This window comes from Schistocerca americana, chromosome 2 (genome assembly GCF_021461395.2).
Source record: "Schistocerca americana isolate TAMUIC-IGC-003095 chromosome 2, iqSchAmer2.1, whole genome shotgun sequence".
Taxonomy (NCBI): Eukaryota; Metazoa; Arthropoda; class Insecta; order Orthoptera; family Acrididae; genus Schistocerca; species Schistocerca americana.
The window spans coordinates 145,557,025-145,577,059 of record NC_060120.1 but is presented as its reverse complement, the minus strand read 5'-3'; the positions used below and the strand labels follow the sequence as shown (position 1 = coordinate 145,577,059).

General features: G+C 44.3%; 1 protein-coding gene across 1 annotated transcript in view; it reads right to left on the bottom strand.

Moving 5' to 3' along the window:
• LOC124593840 (runt-related transcription factor 1-like) overlaps window positions 1-20,035 on the bottom strand; it is a 163,941-nt gene that overhangs the window by 9,217 nt on the left and 134,689 nt on the right. The window contains exons 3-4 of the mRNA XM_047132187.1: window positions 16,623-16,774; window positions 2,771-2,923 (exon numbers count right to left, since the gene is read on the bottom strand). Of these exons, the coding sequence (XP_046988143.1) occupies window positions 2,771-2,923; window positions 16,623-16,774 (305 nt within the window). The remainder of the gene's footprint in view (window positions 1-2,770; window positions 2,924-16,622; window positions 16,775-20,035) is intronic.

Genomic DNA, 20,035 nt, shown 5'->3' with positions numbered 1-20,035 from the left:
TGGCAGATGGATACGGACAGCACGTGGGCTGAGTGCATTGTGGTAATGAATCTGATAAACGCACATGGACAACACGGGACTAGTGAGTGCAGTGTGGTCCATTCTCTGGCAGCTGGACGTGGAGGGCATGCTGCCAGAGAAAGTAGTGCAGTGCTTACACTGGCAGTTGAACAAGGAGGGTATGTGGCCAGAAAGCGTAGTGTAGTAGTTACTCTAACTCGGTGGCTTCAAACCTGGGGGCAATTACCCCCCGAAAGATAAAATTAAATTTTCTGACGGGTGAAAAGGAAAAGGCTGAATTTTGTTTCGGGAACGAAACTAAGCTAAAAGATCGTTACCAATGTCAGTATTTCGTAAGCATGTAAAACTGCTTACTCAAGTTACCAAAAACTACATTTTTTCGAATACTAACATTAATGTACGTCCCAATATGGCGGAGGTTACAACTTGTTAAACGAATGTCTGAACAACAGCTTCCTCATATCGTCGTACAATAGAGATACATCATATATGCTGAAATATCTCATGAAAACGCTTTCTCCGAGTTGTTCCCGCAATAGACTAGATATCACTTCATTATTCACTTTGTAGCAATAAACGAACTCATTGACAGTTCACATAACAGAAACTATATAATGGCTGCTACGCTGTAGTAGGGTGTACACTTTAATATTATTATTACTGTCATTACTAATGGCAGTTGAAACACACAAAGTATTGGCGGCCTGAGATCATCTAATTTCTGCCAATTCACAAGTAAGGAATTCAACAATGAAATGATCTACAAACAGTAACCCTAACAAATTTTTATTTCGTTCATTCTAAATCGGGGTGCAGGGTTTGTGTGAAACAAGTGCTGCTACGGAAAGAAGTGGTGCAGACATGGCATGTTCTGCAACAAGTGTCTACCCTCAAATGTGGATCGTTAGCTCTCTTTTCTCAGAAGGCGTTGTAGGTAGTACTCACGAAGCACTGAAAATTGTTTCAACATCCTAAAAAAAAAAACGATTGTTACAAATAAGCTGTACCAATTGTCTCATTGGCTCATTAGTTAGAGGTTTAATAAAACACCTACAAAAGCTAAATATCATTTACTTTTCATCATTTTAAAAACAAAGTGTTAAAATTAAATTCTTTTGTATTCTAAAAGTTATTTAAGCGCTAATGTGGATGGAGATCGGGCACGTGAGAGGAACAGGAGAGGGGGGGGGGGAGGGGGGGAGGGATAAATCTACACTACTGGCCATTAAAATTGTACACCACGAAGATGTGCTACAGACGCGAAATTTAACCGACAGGAAGAAGATGCTGTGATATGCAAATGATTAGTTTTTCAGAGCATTCACACAAGGTTGTCGCCGATGGCGACACCTAAAAAGTGCTGACATGAGGAAACATTCCAACCGATTTCTCATACACAAACAGCAGTTGAAATGTTGTTGTGAAGCCTCGTGTAAGGAGGAGAAATGCGTACCATCACGTTTCCGACTTTGATAAAGGTCGGATTGTAACCTATCGCGATTGCGGTTTATCGTATCGCGACATTGCCGCTCGCTTTGGTCGAGATCCAGTGACTGTTAGCAGAATATGGAATCGGTGGGTTCAGGAGGGTAATACGGAACGCCGTGCTGGATCCCAACGGCCTCGTATCACTAGCAGTCGAGATGACAGGCATCATATCCACATAGCTGTAACGGATCGTGCAGCCATGTCTCGATCCCTGAGTCAACAGATGGGGCGTTTGCAAGACAACAACCATCTGCACGAACAGTTCGACGACGTTTGCAGCAGCATGGACTATCAATTGGGAGACTATGGCTGCGGTTACCCTTGACACTGCATCACAGACAGGAGCGCCTGCGATTGTGTACTCAACGACGAACCTGGGTGCACGAATGGCAAAACGTCATTTTTTCGGATGAATTCAGGTTCTGTTTACAGTATCATGATGGTCGCATCCGTGTTTGGCGACATCGCGGTGAACGCACATTGAAAGCGTGTATTCTTCAACGCCATATTGGCGTATCACCCGGCGTGATGGTATGGGGTGCCACTGGTTACTCGTCTCGGTCACCTCTTGTTCGCACTTACGGCACTTTGAACAGTGGACGTTACTTTTCGTATGTGTTACGATGGCTCTACCCTTCATTCGATCCCTGCGAAACCCTACATTTCAGGAGGATAACGCACGACCGCATGTTGCAGATCCTGTACAGGCCTTTTTGAGTACAGAAACTGTTCGACTGCTGCCCTGGCCAGCACATTCTCCATATCTCTCACCAACTGAAAACGTCTGGTCAATAGTGGCCGAGCAACTGGCTCGTCACAATACGCCAGTCACTACTCTTGATGAACTGTGGTATCGTGTTGAAGGTGCATGGGCTGCTGTACCTGTACACGGCATCCAAGCTCTGTTTGAACCAATGCCCAAGCGTATCATGGCCGTTATTACGGCCAGAGGTGGTTGTTCTGGGTACTGATTTCTCAGGGTCTATGCACCCAAGTTGCGTGAAACTGTAATCACATGCCAGTTCTAGTATAATGTATTTGTCGAAAGAATAGCCGTTTATCATCTGCATTTCTTCTTGGTGTAGCAATTTTGATGACCAGTAGTGTAATGTCTGACTGTATTCAGGGGAAATTACTTCAGAAAGGTTGGGAATCACTGCTCTAGCAGATGGAGGGCTTGCAGGCAGAGCGCGCAGTGCAGTACTTACTATGGCAGTTGTCTTGGATGGGATATAGCTGGTGAGTGCAGTGCGGTACTTACTCTGGCAGTTGGACATGGAGGGCATGCGGAAGCTGAGCGAGCCGGACAGCGGGTCGGAGGCGGCGCGCTGCAGCGGGTCGAGCGGGCTGCCGAAGTGCCCGGGCAGGAAGGGGCGCTGGCCGAAGGCGAAGGCGTGGAACTGCTGCTGCTGCCCTAGGAGAGAGCACAGCACTGCCGTCAGACGTGCAACCTGCTCTAGGATGCTACCACCGGCCGGCCATGCGCCGCCGCAAAACCACCTCTCCACTTAGGCTGTCTGGAGGCACAGACTCAGGTTTCTGAAACTCTTATTTTAAACAAACTCCTTGTCAACGAAGAAAGAAGTCTATGGGCTAAAGCCCCAGCTGCACCAAGTCTTCAGGGCCTATTCTATTTAAGCGTAAGGAACCTACGATCTCCGGAGGCTCTACAGAATATGAGTGTTATTTTGATTTCTTTGTAAACGTATTGGGGATAGCAGCGATCACAATGAGCAAGCCTGCCGTTGTGGCCGATCAATTCTAGGCGCTTCAGTCCGTAACCGCGCTCCTGCTGCGGTCGCAGGTTCGAATAGTGCCTCGGGCATGGATGTGTGTGATGTCCTTGGGTTAATTAAGTTTAAGTAGGTCCAAGATCTAGGGGACTGATAACCCCAGATGTTAAGTCCCATAGTGCTCAGAGCCATTTGAACGGTTTTTAAAAATGAGCAGCAATAAAAGCGTATATGCTATAGTCTTAATCGAATAAAACGCTTTTATTAGTAAGTGGTGACAGGTTTCGACCCGATGTGGATGATTCACGGAGCATTCTCCAGCGATGAGGTGTGGAGACAATGGCACGGAGCAGAAACTGTGGATATCACCTACTGACGTCGACATCAGTGGGTGGTATCCACAGTACCTGCTCCGTACTAACATCTCCACATCTCATCACTGTAGTATGGTCAGAGGATGATCCACATTGGATCGAAACCGGTCACTACTTATGAATAAAAGTGTTCCACGTGATCGAGACTTTATGTATGTTGGCAGGTGGTGATATTCAGCCGCCAAATAATTGATAAAACTCGTGGTGTAACCTTCACCTCTCATTTAGTTTGCATAGTTTGCTACAAGTTTCGGTCAGTGACCATTATCAAGCTTAGCTTGCATAAACGGCAGGGAAGTTATACCATAAATTAGACAAAAGCAATTATGCCAGCTCAATTTGATAATGGTCACTGACAGAAACTACTAGCGAATTATGCGAAATAGATGACAGCTGAAGTAAATTAAGAGGAAGGTCAGCGTTGGCCGTAATATTTATGTTTTATTGATAGCAGAATCGATTTTCGGTCACATGGTGATCATCTTCAGTGCTGTACAAATTAAACTCAGACACTGGTATGAAGTTATCAATAACTAAAACTGAGAAGCGATCACAATAACTGGGGCCGCTGTTTACATTCACCTATCCACCTATCCACCTAATCACCTATTCACTCTCGGGAGGACGACGGTTCAATCCCGTCTCCGGCCATCCTGATTTAAGTTTTCCATGATTTCCCTAAATCGTTTCAGACAAATGCCGGGATGGTTCCTTTGAAAGGGCACGGCCGATTTCCTTCCCAATCCTTCCCTAACCCGAGCTTGCGCTCCGTCGCTAATGACCTCGTTGTCGACGGGACGTTAAACACTAACCACCACCACCACCACCACCACCACCACCTATTCACTCCATGGGGTCGCCAATCAATGACAGCTGAAGGTTGCACCATGAATTTCAACATTGACTAAGACTGTTCTCTATAAGATTCTGTCAGTTTTGATTTATCTGAGCAGCCCCCTCAGATTATTTGCAGATGACGCTGTAGTTTACCGTATAGTAAAATCATCAGACGATCAATTCCAATTACCAAATTATCTAGAGAGAATTTCTGTACGGTGCGGCCGGCCGTTGGTGGCCGAGCGGTTCTAGGCGCTTCAGTCTAGAACCGCGTGACCGCTACGGTTGCAGGTTCGAATCCTGCCTCGGGCATCGAAGTGTGTGATGTCCTTAGGTTAGTTAGGTTTAAGTAGTTCTAAGTTCTAGGAGACTGATGACCTGAGATGTTAAGTCCCATAGTACTCAGAGCAATTTGAACCTTTTTTTTTTGTATGGCGCGAAAAGTGGAAATTAGCACTAAACAAAGAAAAGTGCGAGGTCAACCACATGAGTACTAAATGAAATCCGATAAATTTTGGGTATACGATAATTCGCACAAATGTAAGGGCTTTCAGTTCGAGTAAATGCCTAGGAATTACAATTACGAGCAACTTAAACTGGAAAGACCACATAAATAATATTAGGGGGAAGGCGAAACAAAGACTGCTCTTTGTTGGCAGAACACTTAGAAGATGCGACAAACCCACTAAAGAGACAGCCTACATTACACTTGTCCGTCCTCTGCTGGAATATTGCTGCGCGGTATTGGATCCTTAACAGGTGGGATTGACGGAGGACATCGAAAAAGTGGAGAGAAGGGCAGCTCGTTTCGTGTTATCGCGCAGTGGAGGTGAGAGTGTCACTGATATGAAACGCGAGTTGGGGTGGCAGTCACTGAAACCAAGGCGGTTTTCTTTGCGGCGAGATCTATTTACGAAATTTCAATCACGAACTCTATCTTCCGAATACGAAAATATTTTATTGACGCCCGCCTTCGTTGTGAGAAATGATCATCATAATAAAACAAGAGAAATCAGAGCGCGAACGGAAAGATTTAGGTGTTCCTTTTTTCCCAAGCGCCATTCGAGAGTGGAATGGTAGAGAAGTAATATGAAAATGGTTCGATGAATCCTCTGCCACGCACTTAAGTGTGAATTGAAGAGTAACCATGTAGATGTAGATGTATTCGCCTTGTTACCCAAACTATCATTATTTGTGGGAAAATACTTTCTCAACAGTTCCGAGTCGTTCTTTTCAGGCGGGTTGTGTGGTCCTATGCTCCCATGCGTTTGCTTGCCATGGATGTGACTGCCAATGACTGACTGGCCTGACCACAACACATTCGTGTTCTCATAATTGTTTAGTGACACCTGAAGATGAAGCTTCAAGCTACGAAACTGGTCGCGGAATAAATTTAAAAAACATTCTGGCAACTGAAGTGGATTTTTATTCTATAAACGTGTTCCTCATTTTCGGATGTTCATGGCAGTTTGTTCATGGCAGTGACAAAGTCTCTAACGTTTATTCTGCAAACTGTACAACAAAAATACAGACTAATAGAACAAGCCTTAGACGTAACAGGCATATTGTCGTGCGATGTGGTTGCTTTCGCTGCGACAATAGCTCGGCATAGCGTCGTTTCCCAGCGCTTCCGCTGCATTCAGTGAACCAATACGCGATGTGCATATCGACCAACTGTTCATCTGTAAAGCCATCCCTACTGCTCTTTATTCCTGTTAACGTACAATTATCACCGCCCGGAAAACAAATCCAAACGGAACCAAGCAATACTAAATGAAAGCCTGAGGGCTAAGAATAAATTGGGAGCTGCAGTTGTCAACAGCAAATACCGTGATTGAGTGGGACAAGTTTGTTTCCAAACAAGATATACGCGCATAACGTAGCTATTGCATTATGGCTCCAGCTTTTTTTCAGTATAACAGAGATATGACGAAAAATTGGAGTAATAAACCAATATAATGTAATTACTCTAGAGTAAGTCAACGAAGACGACGATCTCTGTAAGAAAAATACGTCTGAACGACCATCAGAATTTTGTGGGTTGTGTTCACGTTCACCCAGCACTCATAGAAAAAGGTGGCTAAACTAGGCCACCCCAAACGTACCCCTAACGAGGCAATACACAATTTTATACGGTTTTAGTTAAATTATAGCGGACGATATACCTATTTTTCTGACGTACGCAATTTCTAACGTTTATAAGTGCCGAATTATGAGACCGAATTCCGCGCCACTGGAAAGACTGCGAAGAGGACTTGAAGGAATAACATGTCTGGAACTCGATAAACAGTAACAAGGCAACAGCGCCTCAAAAATACTGTACCGCCGTGGGCAGAAAATATTCCAGGAGCGTCTGCTGTTCTCTATCAAAAGGATCAAATAGCTAACTTAGGTATAGTCCTTCTCTTTACCTATGCGCATATAAGGTATCGTCTTACTGTTGTAGTCATTAGACAGTTTTCTCGTGAAGATATTAAGAGTTTCACGGCATATACAACAGTAGGAAAATAGGATATGATTTTCATCTATAGCTAATGTCCCCAAAACTGTTGGAGTAAGACACTAAGGGCCCCTAGAGGCTGGCCATCACAGTTTTCTTTATCTTAAATATCTTTGTGACTAATGCCCTTTTGGCAAATTTATTATTTTATAAATGACGTACAAGTACTGCCAGTCTTTCACGATTATTCCGTACTTATACTCAATCATACGTTTTTAGTCATAATTCTGTGGCCGTGTTATAGAATATAGACCATTCTTTGATTTAAATGCTGAGCATGACACTCCTAGCAGTGTTGAAACCCGGTTAATTCGTTAAAAATAGTGACCGAGGGCTGTTTTTCTTTCAATTGTAAGTATTCGAGGTCTATGAACTTGCAGCAATGTACAAAATTTTGTAATCGTAAAACGTTCTTATCTCAAAAGAATATTACAACATATTTGTTTACAGTTGGTACAATGAGGCAGATGTTTGTGTAGCCTCTTCTCCTGACAGCGGGACAGGGGTTTGGTTTGGATCCACTCACGTTACGTCATTGGAGTCTCCTTTGAAGGTTCATTCCAATGTGTATACACTGCACAACAGATTTAAATGGTCACATTTTCCAAATCCTGTAATTCCCACCTAGCGCGACGTTTAAGATTGAAATTTGGCTGAAAGTTGCCTACAACGATCCTCTGTAATAGTGCAGAAGTGTGGTACCGTGCGACGTAACCCTCGGACTTGAAGACGCTTCAAATAGCAGGGTGTTGACACTCGCCAAAAAAAGGTCACACGTCTGACGGTCATGTTACGTGTAAAGTGGGTTACCGCTGTCACACTGGCACCAGATTTCACTACAATGAAACGGCAAAACGTCCCACTAAGACCGTCGGTGGCATCTATCCACCTTTACTGAGCATTTAAAAACGTACCTGTACGGACTGGAGTATCAACCGTCTGCAAGCAGGTTACGCTGTTGCTCTTTCGCCGCTGAACTGATGCTCTTGCGCTTCGTAGTAGGCCATCGGGGAAAGAAGGATTTCAAAGGGTTGCCGGTCTGCAAGCACCTAGGACGTCGCCTATACAGGCAATACAGGTGCATTTTTGAAATTCTCGGCGTAGTTGGGAGGGTGGCACCGAGGGTTTTGCCAAACTAGGTGATCTTAGAGGTACCCTTCGTCGTTTTATTCACGCTTGTATCAATGTCGCGATCCCCGTGAGGGGAACACAAAATACCAGCGCTGAAAAGCTGAAGCATCCTTGGCTGCTTCGGATCAGTTTCATATTTCGTCGAATGGTTTTGAATGGTCCCTAGTGTTTCAAACTTCTACATGAGAGCTAAAATTCGGTCGCACTGCGCTCCAAACGGTTGCGATCTTGCAATCACTTTCAATGAGGATGCAGCATCACCATGCCCTCAGAGGAGATTGATACGCTGCAGGGTGTCAACAGCGTCAAAGGCTGTGAAGAACGTAATTCTATTGCTCATCGCACTGCGAACTGTCGATTTCGAACGCGAAATGTTTGAGAATCAATGCCCTAGGAAAAGGGGTGCTGCCTTTTCGTGTCTGTTGTGAGCGAAGATGTGTCTGGAGCGTTACTCACAAGAAACCCGCGTGATTTCAACGCTAGGAGATGCCGTTCTGACCTCCATCGCAGAGGCGTTGAAAGAGGGGTGAAATGCGGGTAAGAGGGTTCGTGACGACCTTCCGAGCATGTGACACGTTCATGGTGGCATTGGGAAGGATTTAGGTGAAATTTTGTTCCAATGTGACGTCATTAACTGACTTTACACGTTACAAGGACTTCTGTGCTGTGGCCATTTATTATATTTTATTTTTTTGTTTTTTTAATATAATTTTTATTTGTTTTTATTGCATCTGTCGTTGCTGTTTGAAGCATCGCCAAGCAAGACGGTGATGTATCATGTCTCAGTGCACCACGCCTTTGCACTATTAGAGAAGAAGGTTGCACGCAGGGGCTTCGGAAAAGTGATTATGTTGCGCATTGTAGTTCCATAACGATAAAAGGAAACCAAGTCGGTGTCGTAATTCAGCTATTAACGTTAGAAAAGGTCTGCTTATGTCAGAAAACTTATCACATTGTCCGCTATAACTAAGCGAAAACCGCACCGAAATGTAAACACTCTTTCGAATATATCTAAGGTATCCAGTTTTGTCATGAGACTCAAGTAGCAGCAGCATTAATTCTTAATGCGGAAACAAAGACTGTGATCTCAACTCAATTAGCAAGATAGTCCATAAATTGCACAATGACGTTAATGAGCAGTTAACGTATAATGTGTGCACTATTTAAGCCGTTGTAAACAGATTTTTAAAACGAAGCGTTCTCCCCATGCCCATTGCTTCTTACCCACATACATATTCCTGCCATTTCTGTTCAAGGATCGTACGAAGGTCACTGTTATGTAATCCAATCATGCTATAAGACGGTGAATTAAGAGAAATTGGCATTTAAATGCAAACATTACATTTATCCAACACTGTAATCTTTATTAAAAATACCATCACCAGCATTTTTCTAAAATATTTTCACGTTCAAAGAAGAATATGCCTACAAATTTGGTCTCTCTTGCAATAACTTCTTCAGTTGCCTGTAATTTCTAAACAACTTGTCACTTTTTAAAAAAAGTAATATTCAGCTGAAATTTCACGGAAAAGTTGTTGATTTTCGAAAATGGAGAAATACATCGAAAAACTGAAAATTGAAAAGAATTCGAGCATTTCCAATCCGAAGAATTATGTAAACTGCAGCACAAGGAAACACATAAAATAGCGAAATTTTACCTGCTTTGGACGTGCATTATATTAGGAGGAATTATTAATTAAATTCTTATGTGATCTAGGTATTTGTGAGGTGCAAAATTTAGTATACAAAACTGCCAGCCCAGGCAGAAACATAGCTCCAGCGAAGATCGGTAATGAGTCTAAATGAGTTTGGTGGACAGATGGGGGTACGTCACTACGTGCTTATACAACTCTGTACCATAGTTCATTAATCGTAGTGACCGGTGAGTGGTAATACTCCAGCCTCTCGGCAAACCACGGCCAGGTGTTTTCAGTGGGTAAGAGATGTGGAGAACGCACTAGTCAGGGAAACACTCGAATATCCGCATCGAGGTAAGTCAGGACGGCCCCAGAAACATGAGTTTCGGAGTTATCTTCTTGAACAATAACTTCGTGGAGATCTGGAAGATGTGGCTTAGGCACCGGGCTCAACACCTCATAACTGTAGTCGTTGTCGTCCAAATTACGGACCATACTGTACAGAAGTGATCGTGTGGTGTACCCGACGGTACTCTACCCAATTACATCAGGTGCTATACCCGTGAGACTCTCGGCGTCCCCACAGACAGACGCGTCCTTACTGATGCTGTATGCAGAGCCGAGCGACGCCTAAGGAACAACGTAGTTACGCCCTGGTATGGCCAGTGTTGTCGCTGGATGCAACACTGTCGATGCGCTTCTCTGTACTACCAGTCAAAGGAAACAGCAACAACGGCCGCTGTGTTGATAGTCCATGGTGCTCCAGACGTCGCAGGGTTCGTGTGGATACTTGTCTAGCTGCAAGTAATCTGTTTCCTGACCCAAGGAATCTGTCATAGTTATACGATCCAGCATGAGCGAACATTATGTCTGTTCTCTCGAGCTCTAGTCACGTGGTGCCGCTGAAGTTCTGAACAACACTTCTAAATGCATCGATTACATACGCACTTGGCAGTTACGAGCAACCATATTGCGTATCGATATACCGCAGTCTCGATTGGTCGCATACGTTCTACTGTCGTATTCCGACATAACAGGACAATCAAAATTAAAATGAGATTTCTAAATGAAGAAGTCACTTCGTAATCTTTCATTACATTCAGAATGTGGGTGGCGTTATTGGCTGGCTCTGGCTCTGAGCACCATGGGGCTCAACTGCTGAGGTCATTAGTCCCCTAGAACTTAGAACTAGTTAAACCTAACTAACCTAAGGACATCACAAACATCCATGCCCGAGGCAGGATTCGAACCTGCGACCGTAGCGGTCTTGCGGTTCCAGACTGCAGCGCCTTTAACCGCACGGCCACTTCGGCCGGCGGTGGCGTTATTGCAAACTACTTTTGTGTGGTGGCGCTGAAATGATTATCAGCCGTATGTTCGGGGTTATTGATATTTACGTGTAGGATTTAAGAAGACTATTGAATGAAAACTAAATGACAGGCTGGAAAACGGCATTTGTCAGTAGCTAGAGCATCTCTAAGTTTCGATTCATAATACGCCCTGTGGCTTATCTGCAGAGCACACCACTAGGAGACAGGTAGAGAGCCTATAAAGTAAATAAAAATCTTGAAGAGGTCCGCTATTCACCGACATGAATCTATTTTGTGTATGTCTTGTAGTTTTCCCACAGCTGTGTTTTTGAACCAGTTGGCGCGCCTTTTACTGCCGTTAACTATTTTGTATTTTAAGCTGTCTTTTGAAGTTATCTACACCTACATCTACATACATACTCCGCAATCCACAATACGGTGCGTGGCGGAGGGTACCTCGTACTACAACTTGCATCTTCTCTCCCTGTTCCACTCCCAAACAGAACGAGGGAAAGCGACTGCCTATATGCCTCCGTACGAGCCCCAATCTCCCTTGTCTTATCTTTGTTGGCCTACTGTATAACATAAAAGATGTTAAGTGTTTAATGTATCGGCAAAGTGCCGAGGACAACATTCTAATTAACAAGGGGTAACAATAATCCAAAGATATTCTTGTGTAATGTTCATAGTTCTACCTAGATTGTTTTTAACAGAATGGATATACGACGATGATTTATAATTCTGTATCCTGTTCTGATGCTCTGTCTACTTGATGTCGCACCTTGATGTAAGTGTGAGTTGTTTTATATTAACAGTGCCAGAATAAAATAAGTCTTGTCATTCATTCAAGTGTTTGAGAGACTCTGCATAGGCCCCTCTTAAAACGTTATTTTCGTAAATAGTGGTGAGCTCAGTAACTGTACTAGTTGATGCTTGTGTGGAAGTGTGGACTATTGTTCGACTTTTTGAAGTGACAGTAATTTTAGTATCTGCAAACGAGAACTCGCTTCATTCGTTCGTAATATACAAAGTCCGATGTTCTATAACGGCTATACAGTGCAAAATTTTTTTATGTGTTTAAACTCGGTATTAATATTACCACACAGAGACAATGTTATAGTCTATCAGTAACTTTGACTTAAGTCTAATTCAAGGAAATACGTGAGGCAAATGTATATAAACTTCCTATTACCATAATTTACTTCATAAAAGAAAGCTTATTTCAATAAATGAGAGTTATTTTCACATGGATTATTCAGCAAGCCTGAGAGGTGGCATGAGCCCCCTCTCATATTTCTATCTTAGTCTGTGTAATTCGATCTTCCTCTCTAATTGCATGCGGTCAAAAGTCGCTATTCCTTCACACGCGGACTTCCCACACAGCGTCTCTCGTCACCCGGGTGGTCCAGTGACAGTCGGGCTCTGTTGGTCTTGAAAGGGTTAAGCCGACGTGTGTGAGGGAGTCGAGTGAATGCTTTCCAGACGCCGACATTGTCATAAGAGCGGCGGAGACACACCCACTGGGGCCTGAAGGAGCGGCTGGGCTAGAGATTCCGTTATTTCGCAGAAACTTAGCGAAAACACTTTCTGGCGGGCTACCAGTGAGGCGTGGGAATGACTTGTGTTCCCAGGCAGTCTTGGCGGTCAAATTCCCGCGTTTTCTGCAAAATCGTAACTGTGATCTGCTTGCTCAGGGCATAGCTCTGTGATGTAGCAAAATCGTGGGGGCGGGAATGTTCTGTGTTCGGTTTGTATGGGTGCTCTTGTGGGGTCGGCTCTCGCCTTTCGGTCGGAGTAGGTTACAAGACTGAGCTCTCGCTGCTCTGGACACCCTGCCTTCCGTTGGCTGCCTAATACACTTTTATTTAATTGTAACTGTTTGACGAATACAGTTGACAATTGAGCGTTCTGCGTACAAGCGGCCTATGTTGTCTGTCTTTAGCAGTTTTGGCTAAAGTTGACTGTATCGGAGTTACTGTGTGACTTCGCTTGTTAAACTCAATCAGTGTTCCGTCAGTGATTGTGTGGCGAGCCTTCTTCGTCCCCTCAGAGGCGCATTTGTGTTGCTAGGAAGTCTTTAGTCTGGAACAACCAGACCAGGATAATTTGTTTCGGGATATACTCGCGACATTATCATCACCACGACGGGACGTCGAAGCAACCAGCCATCGCCTCCGGTACGCCAGATCGTGTCCTTGCAGTTAAGGAGACAGCTTGGTAATGTACGTCCGCAGCACCGGCAAAGCAGGCAATTTTGCTAGGTGATAATCAGAGCTCAGCAGAGCGCCCGTTCGTCTTTTCTAACTTCGTTCTGTCTTGGGTGTTCATTGTCTGAGTTCTCACTACTGTAGCAGCAATTAATGTTGGGTTGGCTGTGTGTTTCTCTTAAGAATTGGCTCCACATACCACTTCGTCATAAATGTCACAATCTAGATTAGGGACAACTTCACCCTCACAGCATTTATTTGAGTATCCAATTTGAGCCAATTTGATGCATTGTAAATGTTTCATATGTTTTGTTTATTATTTTGAGTTTACTCATAATAAATCATATTGTTATTTTGGACAGAACTTTCATTCTGTTAATCGGTAGACCAACCCTATCATTTCTCACTACGTTAATGAAACTTTCCATTATTTAACTTATTTATCAAATTAAATTATTGCAGGCGCCAAACTCTTTTCTACTCCACTTGCAGGGTCGATTACAGTCAGTTCGCGTTTCTTTTTAATCCATGTGCAACAGCAAAAGTCGGAGTTAGAATAGGGGAGGCTTAGAGCATCATTTACATATGTAGATTCTAGAAGAGTTTAATGTTAAATACACTGCTAGCCCCTGCACCTCGCAAGGCAAATATCATACAGAATAACAATAACCTCCGTCGGAGGTTCGAGTCCTCCCTCGCACATGAGTGTGTGTGTTGTCCGTAGCATAAGTTAGTTTAAGTTAGATTAAGCAGTGTGTAAGCCTAGGGACCAATGACCTAAGCAGTTTGGTCCCATAAGATTTTACTACAATTTTTTTTTACAGAATAACAATATCAGTATTTTTCCAATTTAGAAAATACAACTTTTCCTCCAGTGGTATTACCGAAGGCATTTCTAAACACTTTTCCATTTCATGTAAGTAACTGAGCAGCCGTCGTAGGCTGTCTGGAGACGATGCTGTCGTTTATCGCCTAGTAAAGTCATCCGAAGACCAAACCCAATTGTAAAACGATTTAGAAAAGATATCTGTACGGTGCGAAAATTGGAAATGGACCTTCAATAATGAAAAATGTGAGGTCATCTCCATGAGCTCTAAAAGTAACCCGTTAAACTTCGGTTACACGATAAATAGATCAAATCTAAAGGCCGTAAATTCAACTAAATACCTAAGAATTACAATTACAAGTAAATAGAAGTGGAAAGAACACACAGAATACGATGTGGGGAGGATGAAACAAAGACGGCGTTTCATTGGCAGAACGCTTACAAGATACAACAGATCTACAAAAGAGACCGCCTATGCTACGCTCGTTCGTTCTCTTTTGGAGTACTGCTGCGCGGCGTGGGATACTTATCAGATATGGTTAACAGAGTACGTTGAGAAAGTTCAGAGAAGGGAAGCACGTTCTGTATTATAGAGGAATGGGGGAGAGAGTTTCACGGACATGATACAAGGACTTGGCGTGGAATCAGTAAAAACAAAGGGGTTTTTCGTTGCAGCGGGATCTTCTCATGAAATTTAAAGCTTGTCGTGAAATTTCAGTCACCTCCGAATGCGAAAATATTTTGTTGGCGCAGAGCTACATAGGGAGAAACGATCATCGTAATAAAATAAGGGAAATCAGAGCTCGCACGGAAAGATATAGGTATCCGTTTTTGCCGCACCCTGTTCGAGAGTGGCATAATACAGAATTAGTGTGAAGGTAATTCGATGAACCCTCGGTCAGGCACTTAAGTGTGATTTACAGAGTAGCCATGTACATGTCGATGTAGAAGTAGGTGTGGTGTCACCGCCAGACACCACACTTGCTAGGTGGTAGCTTAAATCGGCCGCGGTCCATTTAGTACATGTCGGACCCGCGTGTCGCCACTGTGTGATCGCAGACCGAGCGCCACCACAAGGCAGGTCTCGAGTTACGGAATAGCACTCGCCCCAGTTGTACGACGACTTTGCTAGCGACTACACGGACGTAGCCTTTCTCTCATTTGCCGAGAGACAGTTAGAATAGCCTTCTGCTAAGTCAATGGCTACGACCTAGCAAGGCGCCATTAACCATTTTAAGATAGAGTCTCACTTGTATCATCAAGGAATTCTGTATACAAAGGACGAATTAAAAGTTAAGTATAATAGCAGCTACGTATTTTTCTTGCTACCATTCATTTCGTATCCTGTTTCAGACCTCTATCTAGCCTACGTGAGATTACGCGTGCCTTTCGGCTACTTCAGTGTGGCGTAGCTGTCTTGTTACGCCACAACAGTAGGCAGTAGGCTACATGGCGTAAGTTATAAACCCCAGAGGAACTTGTACGACGCGTATTCCGAAAGTAAGGTCCTATCGGTGGCGAAATGGAAACCACAGCAAAAATCCGATAAAGCTTTGCATAGGTGTGTTAGACAATGTCTCTAGTAGGCTTGTGGATTGCTTCAAGTCTGTCTTTTCAGTTCTGAGCGCCCAGTGACCACGTCGAGACGCCTAGAAAACAGTGTCTCCCACCAAGTATGAGTGCGCGTGAGAGATTTCACCCGATCTGATGCAGCCCACACAACTGTCAGGCATTTCCTTCTTCATGACGGTTCTCGGCCGTACTCTACAGGGGCAATGAGGATACCCCTACAGCGTTTTCGATGGGTAGTGTTTGATCTCCCTCCATAGAGCCCACACTTTGCTCCCTCTGATATTCATCTCTGTTGACATGAACCGCTGACTACGACGTCAACATTTTGCAACGGACAACGAATTGCAGGTCGGCAGAGAGAATCGGTGAAAAGTGCTGGCGAATGCTTTCTATGACGAGGGTATTGGAAATTTGGTACAACGCTACGACAGATGCCTCAGACGGAGCTGCGACTATGTACAGACATTGCTGGAAGATGAGGCTAACTATCGCAAGTAAAACAATTTTGATTTTCACTGCGGTTTCCATTTCGCGACCGATCGGGCCACACTTTCGGAATACGCCTCGTAAAAGAACAATGGAAATTTAACATTTATTGCGCGCCATCTTCATGGTCTTAGCATTTTAATGGGCAAAATGAATTAAAACCAGATGGAAAGGGGAATTTGTTCAGTATGTAGGGAAGGAAGTAATACTAAAGCTTGTCGCATCAAGTTAGAATGGAATTGATTCGTTACTAGCAAAGTAATGCTTATACATGCTGCAACTGTCCTATGGCGTTAGTAAAGATTTCCTCGTATGTTACACTGGCGGAAGAAGAGTAATGATTGACAATAGGAGCCTTTTATTGGCGTTTGATAAGTGTAGAAGCCGTCGTCTAGGCTAGCAGAGCTCCTCTGTAATGGCCGCGTTGGCGGGGCCTGGGAAGGGTTAGGAGGGCGGCCGGGGTGAGCACAGAGGCGAGCGGGCAGTAATTGCGGCGCTACGGCGCGGTATCGGCTGCGGCTGCGGCTCGCGGCTCGCCTCAAGACATCTTGTGGACAGCCCCGCCACCGCCACCGCCGCCGCCGCCACCGCCGCCGCCGAGGAGCTGCCCCCAGCATCGATTGCCGCTCGAGGGCCGCACCACTTGCTGGAGCTGGAGGAGACCCGCTATCTCTGCATGCTAGTTCACGGCAATAGGTGCACACAAAGCTTAATCTTCGTCACACAGCTAAGGCAACACTACTTTTCAAGGAACATACCGTTCGTATATTAAAAGTGTATTTTATTACGCACTGTTACGAGGGGCGTTCAATAAGTAATGGCACACTATTTTTTTCAGGGTCACTTTTGACTGAAAAAAATGTGGAATTTTTTCTCGGTCATGGTGGATTATTCCCGCTTCAGCCAATACAATTACATGAATTTCCTGTAAGTAGAGGCCCTATACATTGCCTTCAAAGTGTCGTCTGCAACGGAGGCGCATTCCAGGGAGACATTTGAGTTTCCTTTGGCGGGAAACCAGAGGATCTGAGATACTCATGAGAGTTCGCAGAATGTCTATGGAGATCTGGCAGTGAACAAAAGCACGGTGAGTCGTTGGACGAGGCATGTGTCATCGTCGCAGCAAGGTCGTGCAAACTTGTCCAATCTTTCGCGTGCCAGCCAGCAGCAGGGAACTGTAACGTGCGGACACTAATTGGAGGTGATCGATGGATCACAAACATCTTGCTGCTCAACTGGACGTCTCTTTTCGCTGTGCTGACACACTCGCCTTCAGTTGGTATGATCAAACGTGTGTGCCCGATGGACTCCTGGTGAGGAATAAGATAAACATCAAAATAAAGAAATAACAGTTGAAAGCCCTATGAATATTCGAAAGTAGCCGACTCCGTGGAAGAAACTGTCTCTAATACCCAACCAGTGTCCCATTACTAGACCATAAAGACCAACGAAGCACCATCTCTGCAGATTTTCATGCGCTTTACGAGGTTGATCGTGACAATATAGTGCCGATCATCGTCACAGGCGATGAAAGATGGGTTCATAACTTCGAACCGGAAACAAAATCGCTATCTACGAAAGGCGCCACACCACGTCTCCTCTTACGAAAAAGTTGAAAGGCGCACCCTCACACTTGTGAGTGTACGATCGCGGTATCACGAGAAAACTGAGGATCCGCCAGAACCAGCCATAGTGGAACAAAAGTTCTGAGGGTAGCTTTAACATAAGCCGTAACCGGTAAATTAAAAATATTATTGCGATCTCGACTGTTGACTTTAACCTAAATATAGCAACAGATCGCTGTACTCCAGAGGCAATGTTGTCTAAATTTACGGCAAAAATTGCCGAAACGGTCTTCTTAAGATGTAAATATAACGAGTTAACTAACTGTCAATAACAGCAAAAACTTGGATGAATATAAATATGTGGTTCTTCAACTTGATACATGCTGTGACCCACATAAGAAAGAAGAAAGTAAGTGACGGGCTTGTCTATGTTTAACTGAACCAAAAACGTTACATTCGTTTCCGAGTGAACTTGAAATGTTTTGTTTTTGGTTAGGTTACTCATGCACTGACGTTAAACTGGCAGGCGGAATCTTACATTAAAAATAGAGAGTCGGTAGATGATGGGTGAAGTGGCCGCTATAGCAAGCATAATTCTACTAATACCAGCATTGCTGGTCCCTGTTTTGACCAGAACCAAGCTGAAATCATTCTACATGTCGGTCAGGGGCCTGAAGCTCACGTAGTAAATCGCTGAAACTGGTCGCCAAATAAAATAAGTTCGGAAAGTAGATGGCTGAAAGGTGTTTCATTTGATATCCTGGCTCGAAAACAGTCTCGATGGCTATGAAACATTCATGTACAGTTGTTGCCGGTCTCGGTCAGGACGTCATCATCTTCAGACGATTCATACCATGATGGCAGGTGGTGACGGTGAACGGAGCACGTGTTATGACACAACGAACGTTCATGGAGTCATAACACATGCTCTGTTCATCGCCAACGCCTCCCATGACGATATAAATGAATCTGAGGACGGTAATATTCTGAACAAAACCGGTATCCACTACCAATAAATGATGTAGTGCGGTCGAGAATGTTTTTAATCCAATTATAAAGTACTTTTATCCAGATTTTTGTTTTTACACGAGAAATAAAAGTTACTAATCCTGTATCGTCTTTATAAAGATTTTGACGCAGGCCTTTAGGAGCCAGTGGACGGTAGAATGCATTTTTTAATTGTGTAGAATTTTTATCCAGTAGAGTGGTTAGAGTAGTTAGACGTCGAAATCTTTTGGTAGTTATCTACAGGCATTTGTTACTGGTTGGGTATTAGAGACAGTTTCTTCAACGGAGTTTATCTTATGTATCTACAAACGATTTCAAAATACTAATCTCTGTTCTTTCAGGCACCTGTCAGGCATGTTTCATGTATCGAATACCGTACTTGCTGTAACTTTCGTTGTAGGGTGGAACGACAGTTACGATTCCTACGGCATTCTATTGCTGAAAAGTCAGAGAAAATGGTACACTTGCACAATATCGTGTAGGACCACCGCGAGCACGCAGAAGTGCCGCAGCACAACGTGGCACGGGCTCGACTAGTGTCTGAAGTGGTGGTGGAGGGAACTGACACCATGAATCCTACAGGACTGTCCATAAACCTGTAAGAGTGCAAGGGGGTGGAGATACCTTCTAAACAGCACGTGGCAAGACTTCCCAGACATGCTGAGTAATGTTCATGACTGGTGAGTTTCGTGGCCAGTGGAAGTGTTTCAACTCAGAAGAGTGTTCCTGGAACCACTCTGTAGCACCTCTAGACGTGTGGGGCGCCACATTGCCCTGCTGGAACTGACCAAGTCCGTCGGAATGCACAATGAATATGAATGGATACAGGTGATCAAACAGAATGCTTACGTACGTGTTACAAGTCAGAGTCGTATCAAGACGTTATCAGGGCTCCCATATCACTCCAACTGCACACTCACCACACCATTACAGAGCCTCCACCAGGTTGAACAGTCCCCTGCTGACATCCAGGGTCCATGGATTCATGAAGTTGTCTCCATATCTGTACACGTCCATTCGCTAGATATAATTTGAAACGAGACTCGTCCGACCAGGCAACAATTTCCAATTAGCAACTGTCCAATGTCGGTGTAGACGATCCCAGAATAGGCGTAACGCTTTGGGTCGTGCTTTCATGAAGGGCACACGAGGGGGCCCTCGGCTCCGAAAGCCCCTGTCGATGATGTTTCGCTGAATGGTTCGCACGGTGACCCTTGTTGATGGCCTAGCATCGAAATCTGCAGCAATTTGCGGAAGGGTTGCACTTCTGTCACGTTGAAAGCTTTTCTGCAATCATCGTTGGTTTCGTTCTTGCACGATCTTATACCGGCCGCAGCCAT